General features: G+C 40.0%; 1 protein-coding gene across 2 annotated transcripts in view; it reads right to left on the bottom strand.

The window, feature by feature from the left end:
- The window catches only part of CYP3A5 (cytochrome P450, family 3, subfamily A, polypeptide 5), a 39065-nt gene extending 24456 nt beyond the window's left edge, over positions 1–14609 (bottom strand). The window contains exons 1-4 of one of the 2 annotated variants that reach the window (NM_001204442.1): positions 14439–14509; positions 10727–10820; positions 4161–4213; positions 2246–2345 (exon numbers count right to left, since the gene is read on the bottom strand). In NM_001204442.1, coding sequence (NP_001191371.1) covers positions 2246–2345; positions 4161–4213; positions 10727–10820; positions 14439–14509 — 318 coding nt within the window. Of the gene's footprint in view, positions 1–2245; positions 2346–4160; positions 4214–10726; positions 10821–14438 lie in introns of both variants that reach the window. The other variant, XM_017964614.4, reaches the window with a different exon arrangement.
- Positions 14610–19277: the final 4668 nt, after the last annotated feature.

Below are 19277 nucleotides of genomic sequence, written 5' to 3'. Positions count from 1 at the left end.
TTTGAAACCATAACAGCATTCCACATGAAACTGAAATTATGGCAGTTCAAATAAAGGCAAACAATTTTATGCATTTTGACACGTTGGCTAAACATGGTCCTGTGAACAGCAAAAAATATGCAGCCTTACTTTTCAATTTGATACAGGAATTTGAAAACAGGAATCTCAAGATTTCTGAAAAAATAATCAATATTTTGGTATATATGTGACTCCATTTTCCATTGACATAAATGTTACCTGCCAATTTTCAAATGGAATGCCCAGAGCTGCAGTCTGACATTCAACTTAAAGAAAAATGTGATTGTGTTTCTTTACTGGACTTAAGACCTATCTTCCCAACAACGAATATCCCTTGCTTCACAATCACACGTTGTTCACTCATTGCTTTTTGGCAGCATCTACATTTGTAAGCAACTATTTTCAAGGATGAAGCACATGAAGAGTAAAATTAGAACCAAAATATCTGATGAGCACCTTGATAACTCACTGAGAATTAAAACCACTTCCATCAAGCCAGATATTGATGCATTAGTTTCTCAAAAACAATGTCAAGTACCCCACTGGTTTTACATTGCCCTCTTTTCTTTTGTAATAAAAAATATCAAAGTAGTGAGGTTTATTTTACTTAGATATGTACATTTTCTATATCAGTGATTGCAAACTTGGGACCCATTCATTGATTTCAAAAGACCCTCTGAATGGGGCAGTGCATAATTAGGATTATTATGCAAGGACATTTTTGCTTATCTTTGGTGGTAGATACAATGAAAACTATACATGGACTTTTTTTTTTTTTTTTTAAGACGGAGTTTCACTCTTGTTACCCGGGCTGGAGTGCAATGGCGCAATCTCAGCTCACTGCAAGCTCCACCTCCTGGGTTCAGACAATTCTCCTGCCTCAGCCTCCTGAGTAGCTGGGATTACAGGCACATGCCACCATGCCCAGCTAATTTTTTGTATTTTTAGTAGAGAACGGGGTTTCACCATGTTGACCAGGATGGTCTCCATCTCTTGACCTCGTGATCCACCCACCTTGGCTTCCCAAAGTGCTGGGATTACAGGCGTGAGCCACTGCGCCCGGCCTCCTTTTTTAGCTTATCAGTTATCATTAGTATTAGTGTATTTTATGTGTGTTCCAAGACAATTCATCTTCCACTGTGGCCCAGGGAAGACAAAACATTGGAAACCTTTGCTTTAATTTATCAAAATTATGGCAGGTTTGTTTACAGACATTGACAAGCTTATTCTGAATTTTTATGGAAAGGCAAGGGACAAGAAACGCTAAAACCATTTTGAAAATGTAAATTAATAAAGTGGAGAGAATCGATCTATATGATGTTGAGTTACTGTACATCTACTAGAGTTACCACAGTGTGGTATTGGTGTAAACACAGTCATCAATGGGACAGAATAAACAATAAGAAATAGATGCACAAAATATTCTCAGCTGATTTTTGACAATATGCTCACCTTCCCAAAATGCTGTTGGAATATTTGGACAGCCATAGTTTGCAAAAGAAAAATGATCCTTGATCTAAATCTCATAACTTATACAAATATTAACACAAAATGGGTAATAGAGTTACATTTTGTAAAGTGTTAAACTATAAAACTCTTAGAAGAAACAATGTAAGAAGAAGGGTGAGGCCAAGGATTTTCAGACTTGACACCAAAAGAACAATCCATAAAAGGAAATATGAATACATTGGCCTCCTCAAATAAATAAGAGTTTGCTGTGAATATAGACCTGTCAGAGAAAAAGAGATACTCTATATTGTGACTGTAGGATAGCAGGAGGGAGCCACATGGTGACAGAATGGGTCACATCTTGATGGTGCTGGTCGCTGCACAAATCTATGAATGTGATAAATTTGCTTAGAACTACACACATACAAAAACACACACAAACAAGGGCATGTATAACAGTGAAATCTGAATAAGCTCTGTACTCTATATTAAAGTCAATTTCCTGTACTATATTATTAGGTTGGTGCAAAAGTTATTGCAGTTTTTAAAAAATGGCAAACTGCAGTAACTTTTGTGCCAACCTAATAATATGAGCATACTATATTTATAGTTATGCAAGATTGCAAGATGTTACCATTCGGGGAGATAGGATGAAGGGTACATGGAACCTTCCTGTACATTTTTTAGATAACTTTCTGTGAACATATGAGTCTTTTTCAAAATAAAAATTAGATCATTCAATCAATCATTATTTAAATTTCAGAAAATGGATGCTTACCCTCCGGTTTGTGAAGACGGAATAACATTCTTTCACTAGCACTGCTTTGATTATGTCGGGGTCTGTGATGGCCAGCACAGGGAGTTGACCATCGTATGATCTGCGTGGGGACAACAGAGTGGATTAAGCTTCACTAGCCCGATTCTGTATCTGGAGCCACACCCAGGAAGCCAGACTGATCCTGATGTTATGCAATCCATACCCCTAGTTGTACAATACACAGCAACCTTAGGTTCTAGTTCATTAGGGTATGACAAACAGCAGGAGTCTGACACAGGAGCCACCCAAGTCTTCATACAGTGAAGGGTAATGTGGCTCAAACAAGGAAGGGACGTTGAAAGACAAAAGAGCTCTTGAAAGAGATCATGGTTAGAAATGACAGGAGAGCATTTGTTAAGCTGGGTGGTGCGTTCATGGGTATTTCCTATGCCACTCCCCATAATGTTTCCTATGTTTAAAATATTTTATTATCAAAAAGAATATTATTTCCATGAAAAATTGAAGGCAGGTTAATCATCAGATGATTACAAGAGTAAATGTTGCAAGGGGCAGTTGGTGTGGGCCCATGGACATCCTGAGCTGTGTGTTGTTTCTACTCAGTCATGTTGCCTGGATGGGCGGTGCCAGCTCCACAGCACCCCGCAGCCGGCACTGTGGTTTCTGAGGACTTGGTGAGAGAAGATGAAGAAGCACAGAGGCAAAAGCTTCTCCCACTTGCTTCTAGTGAACAAACACCAGCGCACCTCCTCCACTGCTCTCACCAAACCGCTAGCACCTCTGACAGGGAACAGCTGCTGCAATTGGCTGAGGCCACCTGATAAAATCAGTCCATCTGCCCCCAGGGAACACAGTGGTTTAAGAATATTCAGCATCTCTTCTTCAAAGTAAGCAAGATGGTATAAACCAGTAAGTACTTGTATATCCTTCTATTAAAAAGTCTTGGCTTAAATTTAAAAAGCAAAGTGGAACCAAAAATTCCATACTTGAAGAGGAAGTTTAAAAAGGTGGAACATAAATGGTTTTCCAATCTATTTCCCTGTTATCTCTCAACTCTTCTTTAAAAAGCACCTGTTAAATCCCATGTCTAAATGAAAGGGTTTAGGCTTTTAATTGGAAGTGAGTCCATGTGGGAAGGAGATGATGTCATGCATTTATGAGCACATATTAGAGGAGTCTGAAACAATGCATGTGATAAACGGGCACCTAAGGAAGGAAAAAGGAAAAGGGGAATAGGCAGCCACTGGACAGAAGGCAACGCTGGGAGTCCCTGAGCCAACAAAGCCTGGAGAAGAGTTGTAACCACAATGCTCCCAGCCTAGTTCAGACTGAAGAGCCCGACACCTGGTGACACGGATCCTTGGTAGGACAAGCCTTGAAAATGTTACAATAGCGAGTGTGAACGTTGTCAGAAGCAAGGTGACGTCACTATTTTTTAAACCCTGAGAAATCCCAAGAAGGCTCTGAAGAGAGGATTCTCATGCTTGTGTTTCTAGTAACAAAACTATCACAAGACTCTACAAAAGACACAACTTTGCACAAAGGCCATTTCAACCTTTACACAAAAATGTTTCTGCAAGGACACCTGCCTAGCAACTGCCTGTTCAACCTTTGTGTGGCATCATCCTTGTTATTGATCTTTGCAACTAACAGTAATTATCTCAAAACAGTTATGAAATCCTCCTCATATGGAGCATCTGTGTCTTGCTTTACCTCCCTGAATTTGCAAACGGCACGCAGACTCCCATTGCAATACTCTAAGTAATTATCGTCTTCTTTCAGAGAACCTCTCTCTGTTTGTATTTAGGTTGACAAGAGCTTCATCCCATGAAGCCCTGGACAGAGGCTATCCTCTATGCAGTGGGGTAACCTCATCACAGAAGCAGATCTATCCAATGGAGGTTTCCAGAATACTCACCCCCACATTTTTCCATACTTCTTATGACATTCTGAGTCAAATTTCCAGATACCCTGTGAGGAGAAACAAAATACAATTTGATTATTATTTTAAGTAGAATGAACTCTCCCTCTAACTGGGACTGAAAACACCTGCATCCAGTGAAGTCAGGCCTGCTGTCTTTCACTGGCAGTTAGAGGAAGCTTATTCAGAGACATTTTAAGGGAAAGGCAAGAAAACAGAAGATATATTTGAAATGGGGAATTTAAAGTCACTCTTGAATTTTCTCCAAGTACTGAAGGACTCACCCTTGTCTATGACCAGTAATTAACTCTTTGTCTTTCTGCTGTATTTTTGCTTTTTCTTTTATTCTCTCTAAAGTCTCCTAACCCCCTGCATGATCACCTGCAATGGCAGGGGCCAAATTCAGGCTGAGGAAAAGTGAGTATCTGCAGGGAATGCATAATTTTTTCTCTCTTTTGTCAGCATCCTTTTCATTTATCTCATGTGTTCTCTCTAGAATTCTAGCAGAATTAGAAAATTAAAAGAAACCAGGGACGTCTTTTAGTCTTGCAGAATTAGATAGGTCTAAGACATGTTGTTGAGTGATAAAATAAGTGACTGAGTGAGCAAGTGAGCAAGTGAAAAAGTGAGTCAGCAAATCAAAAAGTGGACTACCTTTTATTTAAATTATACTTTAAGTTCTGGGGTGCATATTCAGAATGTGCAGGTTTGTTACATAGGTATACACTTGCTATGGTGGTTTGCTTCATCTGTACGCTTGTTATCTAAATTAGGTATTTCTCCTAATATTATCCCTCCAGGTCCCTTCACCCCCAGCTATCCCTCCCCTAGTTGCCCAACCCACCAACAGGCCCCACTGTGTAATGTTCCCCTCCCTGTGTCCATGTGTTCTTATTGTTCAACACCCACTTATGAGTGAGAACATGAAGTGTTTGGTTTTTTCCTTGTATTAGTTTACTGAGAATGATGGTTTCCAGCTTCATCCATGTCCTTGCAAAAGACATGAACTCATCCTTTTTTATGACTGCATAGTATTCCATGGTGTATATGTGCCACATTTTCTTAATCCAGTCTATCATTCATGGGCAATTGGGATGATTCCAAGTCTTTACTATTTTAAACAGTGCCTCCATAAACATATGTGTGCATGTATCTTTATAATAGAATGATTTATAATCATTTGGGTATATACCCAGTAATGGGAATGCTGGATCAAATGGTATTTCTATTTCTAGATCCTTGAGGAGTCGCCACACTGTTTTCCACAATTATTTAACTAATTTACACTCCCAACCACACTGTAAAAGTGTTCCTGTTTCTCCACATCCTCTCCAGCATCTGTCTCCTGATTTTTTAATGATCTCCATTCTAACTGGTCTGAGATGGTATCTCAGTGTGGTTTTGATTTGCATTTCTCTAATGACCAGTGAAGATGAGCTTTTTCATATGTTTATTGACTGCATAAATGTCTTCTTTTGAAAAGTGTCTGTTCATATCCTTTGCCCACCGTTTGATGGGGTTTTTGGTTTTTCTTTTGTAAGTTTGTTTGTTGTTTGTAGATTCTGGATATTAGCGCTTTGTCAGATGGGTAGATTGCAAAAATTTTTTCCTTTCTGTTGGTTGCTGGTTCACTCTAATGATAGTTTCTTTTGCTGTGCAGAAGCTCTTAATTTAAATTAGATCCCCTTTGTGTATTTTGGCTTTTGTTGCCATGGCTCTTGGTGTTTTAGTCATGAAGTCCTTGCCTATGCCTATGTCCTGAATGGTATTGCTTTGGTTTTCTTCTAGGGTTTTTGTGGTATTAGGTTATATGTTTAAATCTTTAATCCATCTGGAGTTAATTTTTGTATAAGGTATAAGGAAGGGATCCAGTTTTAGCTTTCTGCATATGGCTAGCCAGTTTTCCCAACACCATTTATTAAACAGGGAATCCTTTCCTCATTGCTTGTTTTTGTCAGGTTTTTCAAAGATCAGATGGTTGTAGATGTGTAGCATTACTTCTGAGGCCTCAGTTCTGTTCCATTGCTTTATATCTCTGTTTTGGTACCAGTACCATGCTGTTTTGATTACTGTAGCCTTGTAGTACAGTTTGAAGTCAGGTAGCTTAATAACTCCAGCTTTGTTTTTTTTCTTTTTTTGCTTAGGATTGTCTTGGCTATGTGGGCTCTTTTTTGGTTTCATCTGAAGTTTAAGGTGGTTTTTCAAATTCTGTAAAGAAAGTCAATGGTAGCTTGTTGGGGATCACACTGAATCTATAAATTACTTGGGCAGTATGGCCATTTTCATGATACTGATTCTTCCTAACCATGAGCATGGAATGTTTTTCCATTTGTTTGTGTTCTCTCTTATTTCCTTGAGCAGTAGTTTGTAGTCCTCCTTGAAGAAGTCCTTCACATCCCTTGTTAGTTGTATTCCTATGTATTTCATTCTCTTTGTAGCTATTGTGAATGGGAGTTCACTCATGATTTGGCTCTCTGTTTGTTATTGGTGTATAGAAATGCTTGTGATTTTTGCACATTGATTTTGTCTCCTGAGTCTTTGCTGAAGTTGCTTAGACTTAGCTTAAGGAGTTTTTGGGCTGAGATGATGAGGTCTTCCAAATATACAATCATGTCATCTGCAAATAGAGACAATTTGACTTTCTCTTTTCCTAATTTAATACCCCTCATTTCTTTTTTTGCCTGATTGCCCTGGCTAGAACTTCCAATACTATATTGAATAGGAGTAGTGAGAGAGGGCATCCTTGTCTTGTGCTGGTTTGCAAAGGGAATGCTTCCAGTTTTTGCCTATTCAGTATGATATTCGCTATGTGTTTGTGATAAATAGCTCTTATTATTTTGAGATACTTTCCATTGATACCTTCTTTATTGAGTGGTTTTAGCATAAAGGACTGTTAAATTTTGTCAAAGGCCTTCTTTGCATCTATATAGATAATCATGTGGTTTTTGTATTTGGTTCTGTTTATGTGATGGAGTACGTTTATAGATTTGTGTGTGTTGAGCCAGCCTTTCATCCCAGGGATGAAGTTGACTTGATTGTGATGGATAAGCTTCTTGATGTGCTGTTGGATTCATTTTGCCAGTATTGTATTGAGGATTTTTGTATCAATGTCCATTATGGATATTGGCCTGAAATTTTCTTTTTTAGTTGTGTCTCTGCCAGGTTTTGTTATCAGGATGATGTTGGTCTTATAAAATGAGTTAGAGAGGATTCTCTTTTTTTTATATTGTGTAGATTAGTTTCAGAAAGAATGGTACCAGCTCCTCTTTGTACCTCTGATAGAATTCTGCTGTGAACCCATCTTGTCTTGGACTTTTTTTAGTTGGTAGGCTATTGCTTTCTCAATGAGAGACCTTCCTATTGGTCTATTCAGGGATTCAACTTCTCCCTGATTTAATCTTGGGAGGGTGTAACTGTCTAGGAATTTATCCATTTCTTCTAGGTTTGCTGGTTTATGTGCATAGAGGTGTTTGTAGTAATCTCTGATAGTAGTTTGTATTTCTGTGGGATAGGTGGTGATATCCCCTTTATAATTTTTTATTGTATCTATTTGATTCTTCTCTCTTTTCTTTTTTATTAGTCTGGCTAGCAGTCTATCTGTTTTGTTGATCTTTTCATAAAGCAGCTCCTGAATTCATTGATGTTTTTGAAGGGTTTTTTGTGTCTCTGTCTCCTTCAGTTCTGTTCTGATCTTAGTTATTTCTTGTCTTCTGCTAGCTTTTGCATTTGTTTGCTCTTGCTCCTCTGGTTCTTTTAATCATGACATTAGGGTGTCGATTTTAGATCTTTCCTCACTTCTCATGTGGGCACTTAGTGCTATAAATTTCCCTCTACACACGGCTTTAAATGTGTCCCAGACATTCTCGTACATTGTATCTTCATTCTCATTGGTTTCAAAGAACATCTTCATTTCTGCATTCATTTCATTATTTATCCAGTAGTCATTAAGCAGCAGGTTGTCCAGTTTCCATGTAGTTCTGTGGTTTTGAGTGAGTTTCTCAATCCAGATTTCTAATTTGATTGCTTGATGGTTTGAGAGACTGTTTGTTATGATTTCCATTAATTTGAATTTGCTGAGGAGTGATTTACATCCAATTTTGTGGTCAATGTTAGGGTAAGTGTGATGTATGGAGAAGAATGTATATTCTGTGGATGTGGGGTGGAGAGTTCTGTAGATGTCTATGAGGTTCACTTGGTCCAGAACTGAGTTTAAGTCCTGGATAGCCTTATTACTTTTCTGTCTCATTGATCTGTCTAATATTGACAGTGGAGTATTAAAGTCTTTAGTATTATTGTGTGGGAGTCTAAGTCTATTTGTAGGTCATTAAGAACTTGCTTTATGTATCTGCATGTCTTGTATTGGGTGTATATATATTTAGGATAGAAAGCTGTTCTTGTTGCATTGATCCCTTTACCATTATGTAGTGCCCTTCTTTGTCTCTTTTGATCTTTGTTGGTTTAAAGTCTGTTTTATTAGGGACTAGAATTGTAACCCCTGCTTTTTTTGCTCTCCATTTGCTTGGTAAATTCATCCCTTTATTTTGAGCCCATGTGTGTCTTTGCAGGTGAGATGGATCTCCTGAATACAGCACAACAAGGAGTCTTGACTCTTTATTCAGTTTGCCAGTCTGTGTCTTTTGATTGGGACATTAATATTATTATGTGTTAATTTGATCCTGCCATTTTGATTCCAGCTGGTTGTTTTGCCCCTTCATTGATGCAGTTTCTTCATAGTGTTGATGGTCTTTACAATTTGGTATGTTTTTGTAGTAGCTGGTACTGGTTGTTCCTTTCCAGGTTTAGTGCTTCCTTCAGGGGCTCTTGTAAAGGAGGCCTGGACTTCCTTTCCAGTCTTCTAGCTTAACTCAGAAAAACTGGAGAAATGCTGCCTCTTCACATCACACCCAGAAAATTACAGTGCGTGCTCTGAGTTTTCATTACTGAAACTTAAAAGCAAACCTTCCTCTTGCTAAGATTCAGCAGTGATGTTTTAACTATGTAAAATAAGGTCCCAGAAATGTCATTCTACTACAACATTTTCCAGATCAGTTGATCTGCAAAAGATGAAGAAGAAATTACTGCTTTTATCAAGGGTAAAATTGTGTAGAATCCTCAAACAGTAATCAGAAAACAGAGGCCTCAGTTGTGAGAGTTAGAATCTGAGAAACAAGCTTCAGGTACACAGGATAGGAAATCTGGGCCAGAGAGCAGCTTGCTGTTGCTGGCCTTCTGGACATGAGCTGTGACTTTTCCTCCAGGGGTCAGACCCTGGGCAAAGCCCCAGACCAGGGTAGCCACAAAGGCTTGGCCACAGTTCACAGTCCATGTGGCACATATGACATTCTGTTCAGTAAAATTAAATATTTAATAATTTTGACAAATTATTGCCTTTCTAATGATTTTTTATAAGTGGTCACTTCTTTGTGTTAAAAAACACACACACACACCAAATTGATTTTGTGCTTAAATATCTGAGGTTGATAGACAACCACCATCTTATCTCAGTTACATCCACTCCCTGCTCAGACTCACCCATAGGGTGCAGCCTTTGAAGGAAAAGAAGTCAAGCAGAACCGTCTTGTTCTTTCTCTCAGATATGCAAAAGATGTTATAACAGCTGGAGTAGAGCCATGGAAATACACCTAGAGAATTTAGCAGTACTTGAGAAAATTCAAGTAGGTGCAAATTTCCTGATGGTGAATACTTAAGTTGCTTAATAAACTAAAGTTTCAAAACTGTCCAGGAGGAAGTTGGGAGGAAAAGTCTACTCATGAGCTCTTGCTACAAAGAGACAAGTTTGAATCTGGTGCACACAGATAATGAGCCACTACTAGGGCCCCCCTGCCTGCTTTTCTCTTAATACTAACTATGACTCTACCTTCCTGAGAACCTGCACGGAACAAAAAGAAAATACCTTTTATGGTGTCACAGAATCTGCACATCAAGTCTTGAACATCAAGTGCTGATCTGCTTGAGATCGGGGCTGTTCAACTGAGGGAAACCTGAGGCTTCTGAGAATTTGCAAGAAAGCCACAGGGTAAACATGGCCATGCTCTGGGTGGAGCCTACACACCATTTCTTTTTGTTCTTTCTTTTCTTTTTCTTCTTTCTTTTTCTCTCTCCTTCCTTCCTTCTTTCTTCTTTTTCTTTCTTTCTTTTCTTTCTTTTTTTGAAACAATCTTGCTCTCTTGACCAAGTGTAGTGCAGTGGCGTGATCAATGCAGCCTTGACTTCCTGAGTTCGTGCAATTCTCCCATCTCAGCATTCAGAGTAGCTGGGACTACAGGCCTGGGCTACTATATCATGCCCGGGCAATGTTTTCTTTTTAGAGATGGGGGTTCACTGTGTTGCCCATGCTGGTCTCAAATTCTTGGACTCAAGTGATTTCCAGTCTTGGCCTCACTAAGTGCTGAGTTCACAGGCATGACCCACCATGCCCAGTCCCACCATTTCTGAAAACGTGAAGCATCAGAATTTCCTCCCAAGGAGGCGCATTTTTACTGATGGAACTAAGCTGATATTTGCAACCATAAAAAGCAAAAGAGGAGGCTCAAATAACTCACCTGACGATAGGACAAAATATTTCCAACAAAAGGCAAAGGTGCGGGTCCTGGAATTCCCAGTTTCTTAAAAATTCCATGTGAACGGGTCCCATATCTACGAAGTGAAACAGCAATCAGGTCATAGGGATTGTGACTTTATAGATTGGGAGGCTGATCAGTTACTGACTGAGGAACTTGGATGGTCAAGAGAGGGAGGTAATATGTACATGATAAATAATAACAGCAACTCCAGTGTCAGTAATCGCATTCACTCATCGGGTCCTTCCCTGACTCTGAGACACCCCAAAATCTCAATGATTCACTGAAAGCAGCTGAAGTCTTCATGGTCCCAGTCCTGGAGTGAATACTTGATAAATGTCCGCAAACATGAGTGCTCCTGAGAGGTTCAGGTGGGAATTCTTCCAGGGCACTTCATTCCCTTATGTCTGTTTAGTAAGTGGACTCTTCCCTGATTTGGGAATCCTCATCCTAGGTAGAAAGGGTGACTTTTTTTGTCTTCTGCACCGATGATGAGATTTTGCATCACTGCATCCACTCTATGACAGAGGACCACCAAAAGCCTGTGGTGACACTGCCCTTATAATTTGCTCAGAGACTTTTATACTTTTTCTTTCCTCTAAGCTCTGACCCTATTTTAGGATCTGGCCCTTCTTAAAGCTTGATTCACAGAGAGGCCTTGGAGGAGTCATGGAGTCCTTGTTTCTACAGATTGACAAGTGTGTTCATGGCTTCTGTTGGCCTTATGGAAATGTGGGCACTTTTCAGCTACACCTCAGTGTCTGTGGTCAGATGATCTGGTTGATTTGAGTTAATGAGGAGGATGGTTGACCCATATGTCCTTGAATGATGGTGTGCAGAAGAACCAACAACTAATACTTCTCAGGCAATACTCACCTGAGAAGCACAGTACCAGGCACACTCATTTTTTTCAAGGTGGTCAGTCAGACAGCAGTCAGTTCATTGCCTCTGTACAGGAACTATCTCTGAGGAAAAACCCATAAAGCCTGGCATTCGCTTTGGCAGGCCTGCCTGCAACTCATCTTTCATGAATCATGTACAAACTCTTCCAACTGAGGGTTCTGGATCTTTGTAGAACTTCCCCCTCTGCTGTGACTGAGGAATGGAAAACTGGAGGAAGAAGGGAGGCTGAAGGAAGAGGTTGCCAGACTCTGATTCAGCTGTGAGCTGCTAGTGCCATAAGGTTGGCTCCAGAGAGGCAAACTCCAAAAATGTGGCTGACAAAGATGATGTGCATAAAAGAATCCACATGCCTCATATGTGCTTTCAGCTAAAAGACAGAGAGGGGTCTTCTAAAGTCCAGGTACCTTCCTGTTGATAGCAAAAGATGCAGAATGGCATATAAGTAGAGATTAAATGTCCCAGAGAGTTGTATTAAGACCTTGTTTACTCTTCTTTAGAGTTCAGCCTTTAAGGCCGTATAGGTTCCAAACATTTTGTAAAAATCCAGTGACTCATAGTATGTGGTAAAATAAAATTGAGAAATTACATGAAGGGCGGAGTTTCGAGGACCCAGCAGGGACAGTTTGAGCAGGCCCAGTCACACATATGGTCCCTGCCCCAGAATAGTTAGTGGAAGTGCGTGCACCACCTGCCAACACCAGCGTGGCCTTGGGTTTTCCCACTTCCGTTCCCTCCTTTGTTTGCACAGCCATGGCAAATCAATGACACTAATCTCTGCCCTGAACTTTAAACAAGTTACCTGACCTCTCAGGTGAGGACAAGCTATTGAGTTAATGTGTCAGCAGCACTGGCCCCTGAGGAAAGATCTTGGCGAGTGTCTAGACTCACATGGTACCATGTCAAGGCAGAGGGTGAGCTGGGCGAAGTCTTTAGTTTCTTTCCAGCTGTCCTCTGTTTGGTAGAGTAATGCTGCTTTTGGTTCCAAGGAAGAGGCTAACAGAAAAGCCAGTCATCTATTGCACATCATCGCGTTGGCCTAAGGAGGACATGGTCTACACTACAGTTCCTGACTCCTGGGCTGCACCAGCATTGTCTGAGGCTAAGTAAGGTATTCTATGCCCGGCTGCTTAAATCTGTAGTGACAGCCCCACAACATGGCAGACCACACACAGAGTGACACAGATGGTGCCCGTGTCCAGGCTTGAAGCAGATGAGATGCCAACCTGTTTGCCCTTCGAGTGACCTCCACTGTGGAGCCCGGACCCATGACTATCTCTTTGGAGTTGTACCCTGAGAGCTGAGGAATATTTTGTCACTTCATACTGATCCTATCTGGATGCTTTTGCTATTATCAGTGGCTCACAGTCTTGCTTATTTCCCTTCCCTGGGAGTGTAAGATAACCTGCTAAGCAGGTATATTAGAAAAGGAGGTATGAAGCTGTCAGGCAGGTGTATTTAAAAAGACATATGCAGTCTTGTCTTAGAGATATACATTTGTGCATTAGACTCATATTCCTGACATTAGTCTGGAAAAGTGAGATTATTTTACCCACATTTATTTTCACAACTGCCAAACTAAGAGCCCTCTATCATCCAGAAGGAACATGCTGGAAATAGTCTATCCCCCAAAATTTCTGGTTTAAAAAATAATGAATATAAACCATATCAATTCAGTTTAAAATGTTAGAAAATGGAAACCATGTTGCCACAACCCATTGAATTCCTTAGCTTTCTGTGAAAGAGAGAAAATGCGGTTTATATTTCTATTTGTATGTCATTGTGGTTCTCTCTACTGTTAATAAAAGTCAACTTGAGGTAGAAGTCAGATGTGGTGGGTCGAGCCTCCACTGCCCACAGTGGAAAGTAACTCTTCTCTCTACCTGCTCTAGGATGCCAGGAATTCCACCACTGAGAGGGTTCATCCTCCAGTACTGTAATGTAAAGGGAAAAAAATGTGTAAAATCCCAATTGGCTTTCACGGCTCCTGCCTTTTTGGGCTGCTGGCAGATATTCCCATTAGGTGAGAAACAAAGCTCTATATTAATCCTAGCCTCCGAGAGACTGGAGGAAAAAGATTAAAGAGTAAAGCTTCAAAACTTTCTCCAAGTTTCCTTTTCTCTAGAGATTAATCAGTGTAAGATAAATAGTTCTGTGTATGACAGGGTGGAGGACTGAGTCATAGAAGAGAGGGGATTTTCCAGGGTGTGGCAGAGGAAAGAGGGAAGAACCAAGGGTCAGCTTTCCATGAAGTCTTGGTGTTCCCTGGTGCCTTATGTAAATGACATCCTGGAGTGGAAGGCAGGGGAGAAGGAACCACCAGGTCCAAGGGGCAATAGTTCTACACATTTCTCCCAGCAGAAACAGAACCCAGAAAATCAAGATAATGAGACAAAAACCCAAGCCACTCCCTCCTGTTCCCAGAATTCCCAGAGCCTGGGAAGGGGATGAGGATCACACTGGCTGTCATGTTCAGTAGTTTGTAATCAGCCTCTGCCGTGTTTTCATTGATTAGTCTAGGTTGAATCTAAGCTAATCGATCATTCCCACCACCAAATGCTGTCCCGAAACTCTCCTAGTCACCGAAATTAGAAGGTGGATGGAAGAAATGCTTATTTATTTTTTCATAGAGCTGCGTATGATCAATAATAACCTCTGTGTTTGTAGCGTCCAACACTTAAGCTGCTTCTCGTTGAACATCTCTTTTGATCTTCAAAGCAGATAAGGAAAAAGGGGCCTGATTAGCACCCCAATTCCAAGGAAACAGAGGAGAAGAGCCCAGATAGTTACTCACAGATAGAGGAGCACCAGGCTGAGAGCCAGGAGAAGCCAGGTTTCCACTGCCAAATTTGGGATGAGGTCCATCGCCACTTTTCTTCCTTGACTGTATCCTCTGAGTTCTCCTTTCAGTTGTGTACTGCTGTTTGCTGGTCTGTGTGCCTGGCCCTTCCCTGCCCTGCACAGCAGTCATTCAGCCAGGCTGCTGAACTGTTTATGTGCTGATGAAGGAGGCGGGGTTGCAGCTGTAGCCAGTAGCAAAGGATCAGACACACCCCTTTGCTGACCTCCTGTGAGTTCATATTCTATGAGGAATCATAAACAACTTAATCAGTGTTATCAGAGAGTCCAGTGGTTCTAGGTTTTCATCAGAAACTCAAGTGGAGACATTGGCATGAGATCTACTAAATCTCCTTTCACCTTCTTTTGTTTTCATGGCTGTCCTCATTCCAGAATACTTGAAATCCATCTCAACAAGCCACACCTACAGATATTTACCCATGCAGTAACCTCTGCCTGGAGTGTACCTGTGCCCCCTAGATGACTTCTACACATCCTTCCAAGGCCAACCAGATATACCCCTTCTGTTAAAGTATTTCCTTACCAACCTCCTCACACAGATGTAACCATTTCCTCCTCTGGGTGCCTCCTATACCCCTCACAGAGTGCTATGGTCGTCTTTCCTCTCTACCATCATTGTGGGTTTCTGTGCCTGTTTCCCTTAGCAGAGGTGAGCTCTTCAAGGGCACAGTGTGGTATTTATCATCATGACACTGGTCCCTAGCAGCATACTGTACACAAAATGTGTGGCCAGAAAGGTTGGTAGATTGACTTAGGTGAGATTGCTGGGCCCCTGTGTGTCATCCCCTCTGACTCTGTGGTGATAGCAATAGACTAGTAATTGCTTGGGACTCAAATGCAGTCAGCACTGTGTCCCAACTAATGCAATTGGTCTTGTTCTGCAAAGGAAAATAATAGAAGGCATGTGCTGCCACTTACTTTTTCAGAAGGTAACATAACAGGAAGATACTTACCTGTTGAGAGTTGTACTGATGTGTCTAGGAAGATACTATGTATCAGAAGAACACTCAATCACTGTGTGCCTCTCATCTATTCATTCCTGTCTTAAAAGCATTCATCGTGTATTTTAAAAGCTGTGCTCCCAGTACTTAGGGTACAAGATTTACTAAGGCCCAGACATTAGCTCAATTGGTTTGATTTGTAGGTCCCACAAATAAGTGAGAGCATGCAATGTCTGTCTTTCTGTGCCTGGCTTATTTCAACTTGACATAATGACCTCCAGTTCCATCCATGTTATTACAAATAACAAGATCTCATGCTTCATGGCTGAATTGTCCTCCATTGTATCTATGTGGAGTACTTTCTTTATCCATTCATCTGTTGATGGGCACTTAGGTTGCTTCTGAATCTTGGCATTTGTGAATAATGGCTATTTTGAACATGGGAGTGAAGATATCCCTTCAATATACTGATTTCCTTTCTTCCAGGGATATACCCAGCACTGGAATTTCTGGATCTTAGGGTATCTCTATTTGTAATTATTTGAGGAAGCTCCAAACTGTTCTCTATAGTGGTTATACTAAGTTACACCAACAGTGTACAAGGGTTCCCTTTTCTCCACAGTCTCACTGGCAATTGTTATTGCCTGTCTTTTGGATAAAAACCACTTTGTAGCTGGAGTGAGATGATATCTCATTGTAGTTTTGATTTGCATTTCTCTGATAATCAGTGATGTTGAGCACCTTTTCACATGCCTATTTGGCAATTGTATGTCTTCTTTTGAGAAATGTCAAAGAAATCTTTGCCCATTTTTTGATTGGATTATCAGATTTTTTCTACAGAATTGTTTGAGCTCTCTATATATTCTGGCTATTAATCTGTTGTAAGAGTGTTGGTTTGAAAATATTTTCTCCCATTCTTCATTTTGTTGATTGCTTTCATCACGGCCCAAAAGCTTTTTAACTTGATGTGATTCCATTTGTCCATTTTTGCTTTGGTTGCCTGTGCTTGTGGGGTATTACTTTAGAAATTTTTGCCCAGATCAGTGTCCTTAAGAGTTTCCACAATGTTTTCTTGTGGCAATTTCATCATTTAGGTCTTAGATTTCAGTCTTTTTGTCATGTTTTTATTTTTTTATTTATTTTCCTTTTTAAAAATTGTACTTAAAGTGCTGGGATACATGCATGTTTGTTACGTAGGTATACATATGCCATGGTGGTTGGCTGCATTCATCACCCTGTCATCTACATTAAGTATTGCTCCTAATGCTATCCCTACCCTAGCCCCCCACCCCTTGACAGGCCCCGGTTTGTGATATTCCCCTTCCTGTGTGTATGTGTTCTCATTGTTCAGCTCCCACTTATGAGTGAGAACATGTAGTGTTTGGTTTTCTGTTCTTGTGTTTGCTGAGAATGATAGTTTCCATCTTCATCCGTATCCCTGCAAAGGACATGAACTCATCCTTTTTATGGCTGCATAGTATTCCATGGTATATATGTGCCACTTTTTTTTTTTAATCCAGTCTATCATTGATGGACATTTGGGGTGGTTCCAAGTTTTTGCTATTGTGAGTAGTGTTGCAATAAACATGCTTGTGCATGTGTCTTTATAATGGAATGGCTTATGATACTTTGGATATATACCCAGTAATGGGATTGCTGGGTCAAATGGTATTTCTGGTTCTAGAACCTTGAGGAATCACCACGCTGTCTTCCACAATGGCTGAACTAATTTACACTCCCATCAACAGTGTAAAAGTGTTCCTATTTCTCCACATCCTCTCCAGCATCTGTTTTATCCTCACTTTTTAATGATCACCATTCTAACTGGCATGAGATGGTATCTCAATGTGGTTTTGATTTGCATTTCTCTAATGACCAGTGATGATGAGCTTTTTTTCATGTGTTTTTTGGCTGCATAAATATCTTCTTTTGAGAAGGGTCTGTTCATATCCTTTGCCCACTTCTTGATGGGGTTTTTTTCCTGTAAATTTTTAAAAACTTTAAAGAATTATGAAGTTCTTTATAGATTCTGGATATTAGCCCTTTGTCAGATGGGTAGAGTGCAAACATTTTCTCCCATTCTGTAGGTTTCCTGTTCACTCATGACAGTTTCTTTTGCTGTGCAGAAGCTCTTTAGTTTAATTAGGTCCCATTTGTCAATTTTGGCTTTTGTTGCCATTGCTTTTGGTGTTTTAGTCATGAAGTCTTTGTCCATGCCTATGTCCTGAATTGTATCGCATAGGTTTTCTTCTAGGGTTTTCATGGTTTTAGGTCTTAAATTTAAATCTTTAATACATCTTGAGTTAATTTTTGTATAAGGTGTAAGGAAGGGGGCCAGTTTCAGCTTTCTGCATATGGCTAGCCAGTTTTCTCAACACCATTTATTAAACAGGGAATTCTTTCTCCCTTGCTTGTTTTTGTCAGTTTTGTCAAAGATAAGATGGTTTTAGATGTGTGGCATTATTTCTGAGGCCTCTGTTTTGTTTAATTGGTCTGAATATCTGTTTTGGTACCAGTACTCTGCTTTTTTGATTACTGGAGCCTTGTTTTATAGTTTGAAGTCAGGTAGCATGATGCTGCCTGCTTTGTTTTTTGCTTAGAATTGTTTTGGCTCTGCAGGCTCTTTTTTGGTTCCATATAAAATTTAAGGTGTTTTTTTTTTTTTTTTTCCAATTCTGTGAAGAAAGTCAATGTTAGCTTGATGGGGATCACATTGAATCTATAGATTACTTCGGGCAATATGGCCATTTTCACAATATTGTTTCTTCCTAACCATAGCATAGAATGTTTTTCCATCTGTTTATGTTCTCTTATTTCCTTTAGCAGGGTTCTTAGTTCTCCTCGAAGAGGTCCTTCACATCCTTATATTCCTAGATATTTAATTCTCTTTGTAGCAATTGTGAATGGGAGTTCATTCATGATTTGACTCTTGGTTTGTTTGTTATTGGTGTATAGAAATGCTTGTGATTTTTGCACATTGATTTTATCTCCTGAGTCTTTGCTGAAGTTGCTTATCAGCTTAAGATTTTGGGCTGAGACAATGGGGTCTTCTAAATATACAATCATGTCATCTGCAAATAGAGAGAATTTGACTTCCTCTTTACCTATTTGAATGCCCTTTATTTCTTTCTCTGGCCTGATTTCCCTGGCCAGAACTTTCAATACTATGTTCAATAGCAGTGGTGAGAGAGAGCATCCTTGTCTTGTGTTGATTTTCAAAGGGAATGCTTTTAGCTTTTGCCCATTCAGTATGATATTGACTGTGGGTTTGTCATAAATAGCTCTTATTCTTTACATTCCATCAATATATAGTTTATTGAGAGTTTTTAGTGTGAAGGGCTGTTGAATTTTGTGGAAGGCCTTCTCTGCATCTATATAGATAATCATGTGTTTTTTGTCTTTGGTTCTGTTTATGTGATGGATTACACGTATTCATTTGCATATGTTGAACCAGCCTGGCATCCCAGGGATGAAGCCACCTTGATCATGATGGATAACCTTCTTGATGTGCTGTTGGATTCAGGTTGCCAGTATTTTATTGAGGATTTTTGCATCAATGTTCATCAGGGACATTGGCCTGAAATTTTCTTTTTTAGTTGTGTCTCTGCCAGGTTTTGGTATTAGGATGATGTTGGCCTCATAAAATGAGTTAGGGAGGATTTCTCTTTTTGTATTGTTTGGAATAGTTTCAGAAGGAATGGTACCAGCTCCTCTTTGTACCTCTGGTAGGATTTGGCTGTGAACCCATCTGGTCCTGGACTTTGGTTGGTTGATAGGCTATTAATGGCTGTCTCAATTTCAGACCTTATTATTGGTCTATTCAGGGATTCAGC

The sequence above is a fragment of the Callithrix jacchus genome, chromosome 2 (genome assembly GCF_049354715.1).
Source record: "Callithrix jacchus isolate 240 chromosome 2, calJac240_pri, whole genome shotgun sequence".
Taxonomy (NCBI): domain Eukaryota; kingdom Metazoa; phylum Chordata; class Mammalia; order Primates; family Cebidae; genus Callithrix; species Callithrix jacchus.
This window is presented reverse-complemented; position numbering and strand designations above follow the sequence as displayed.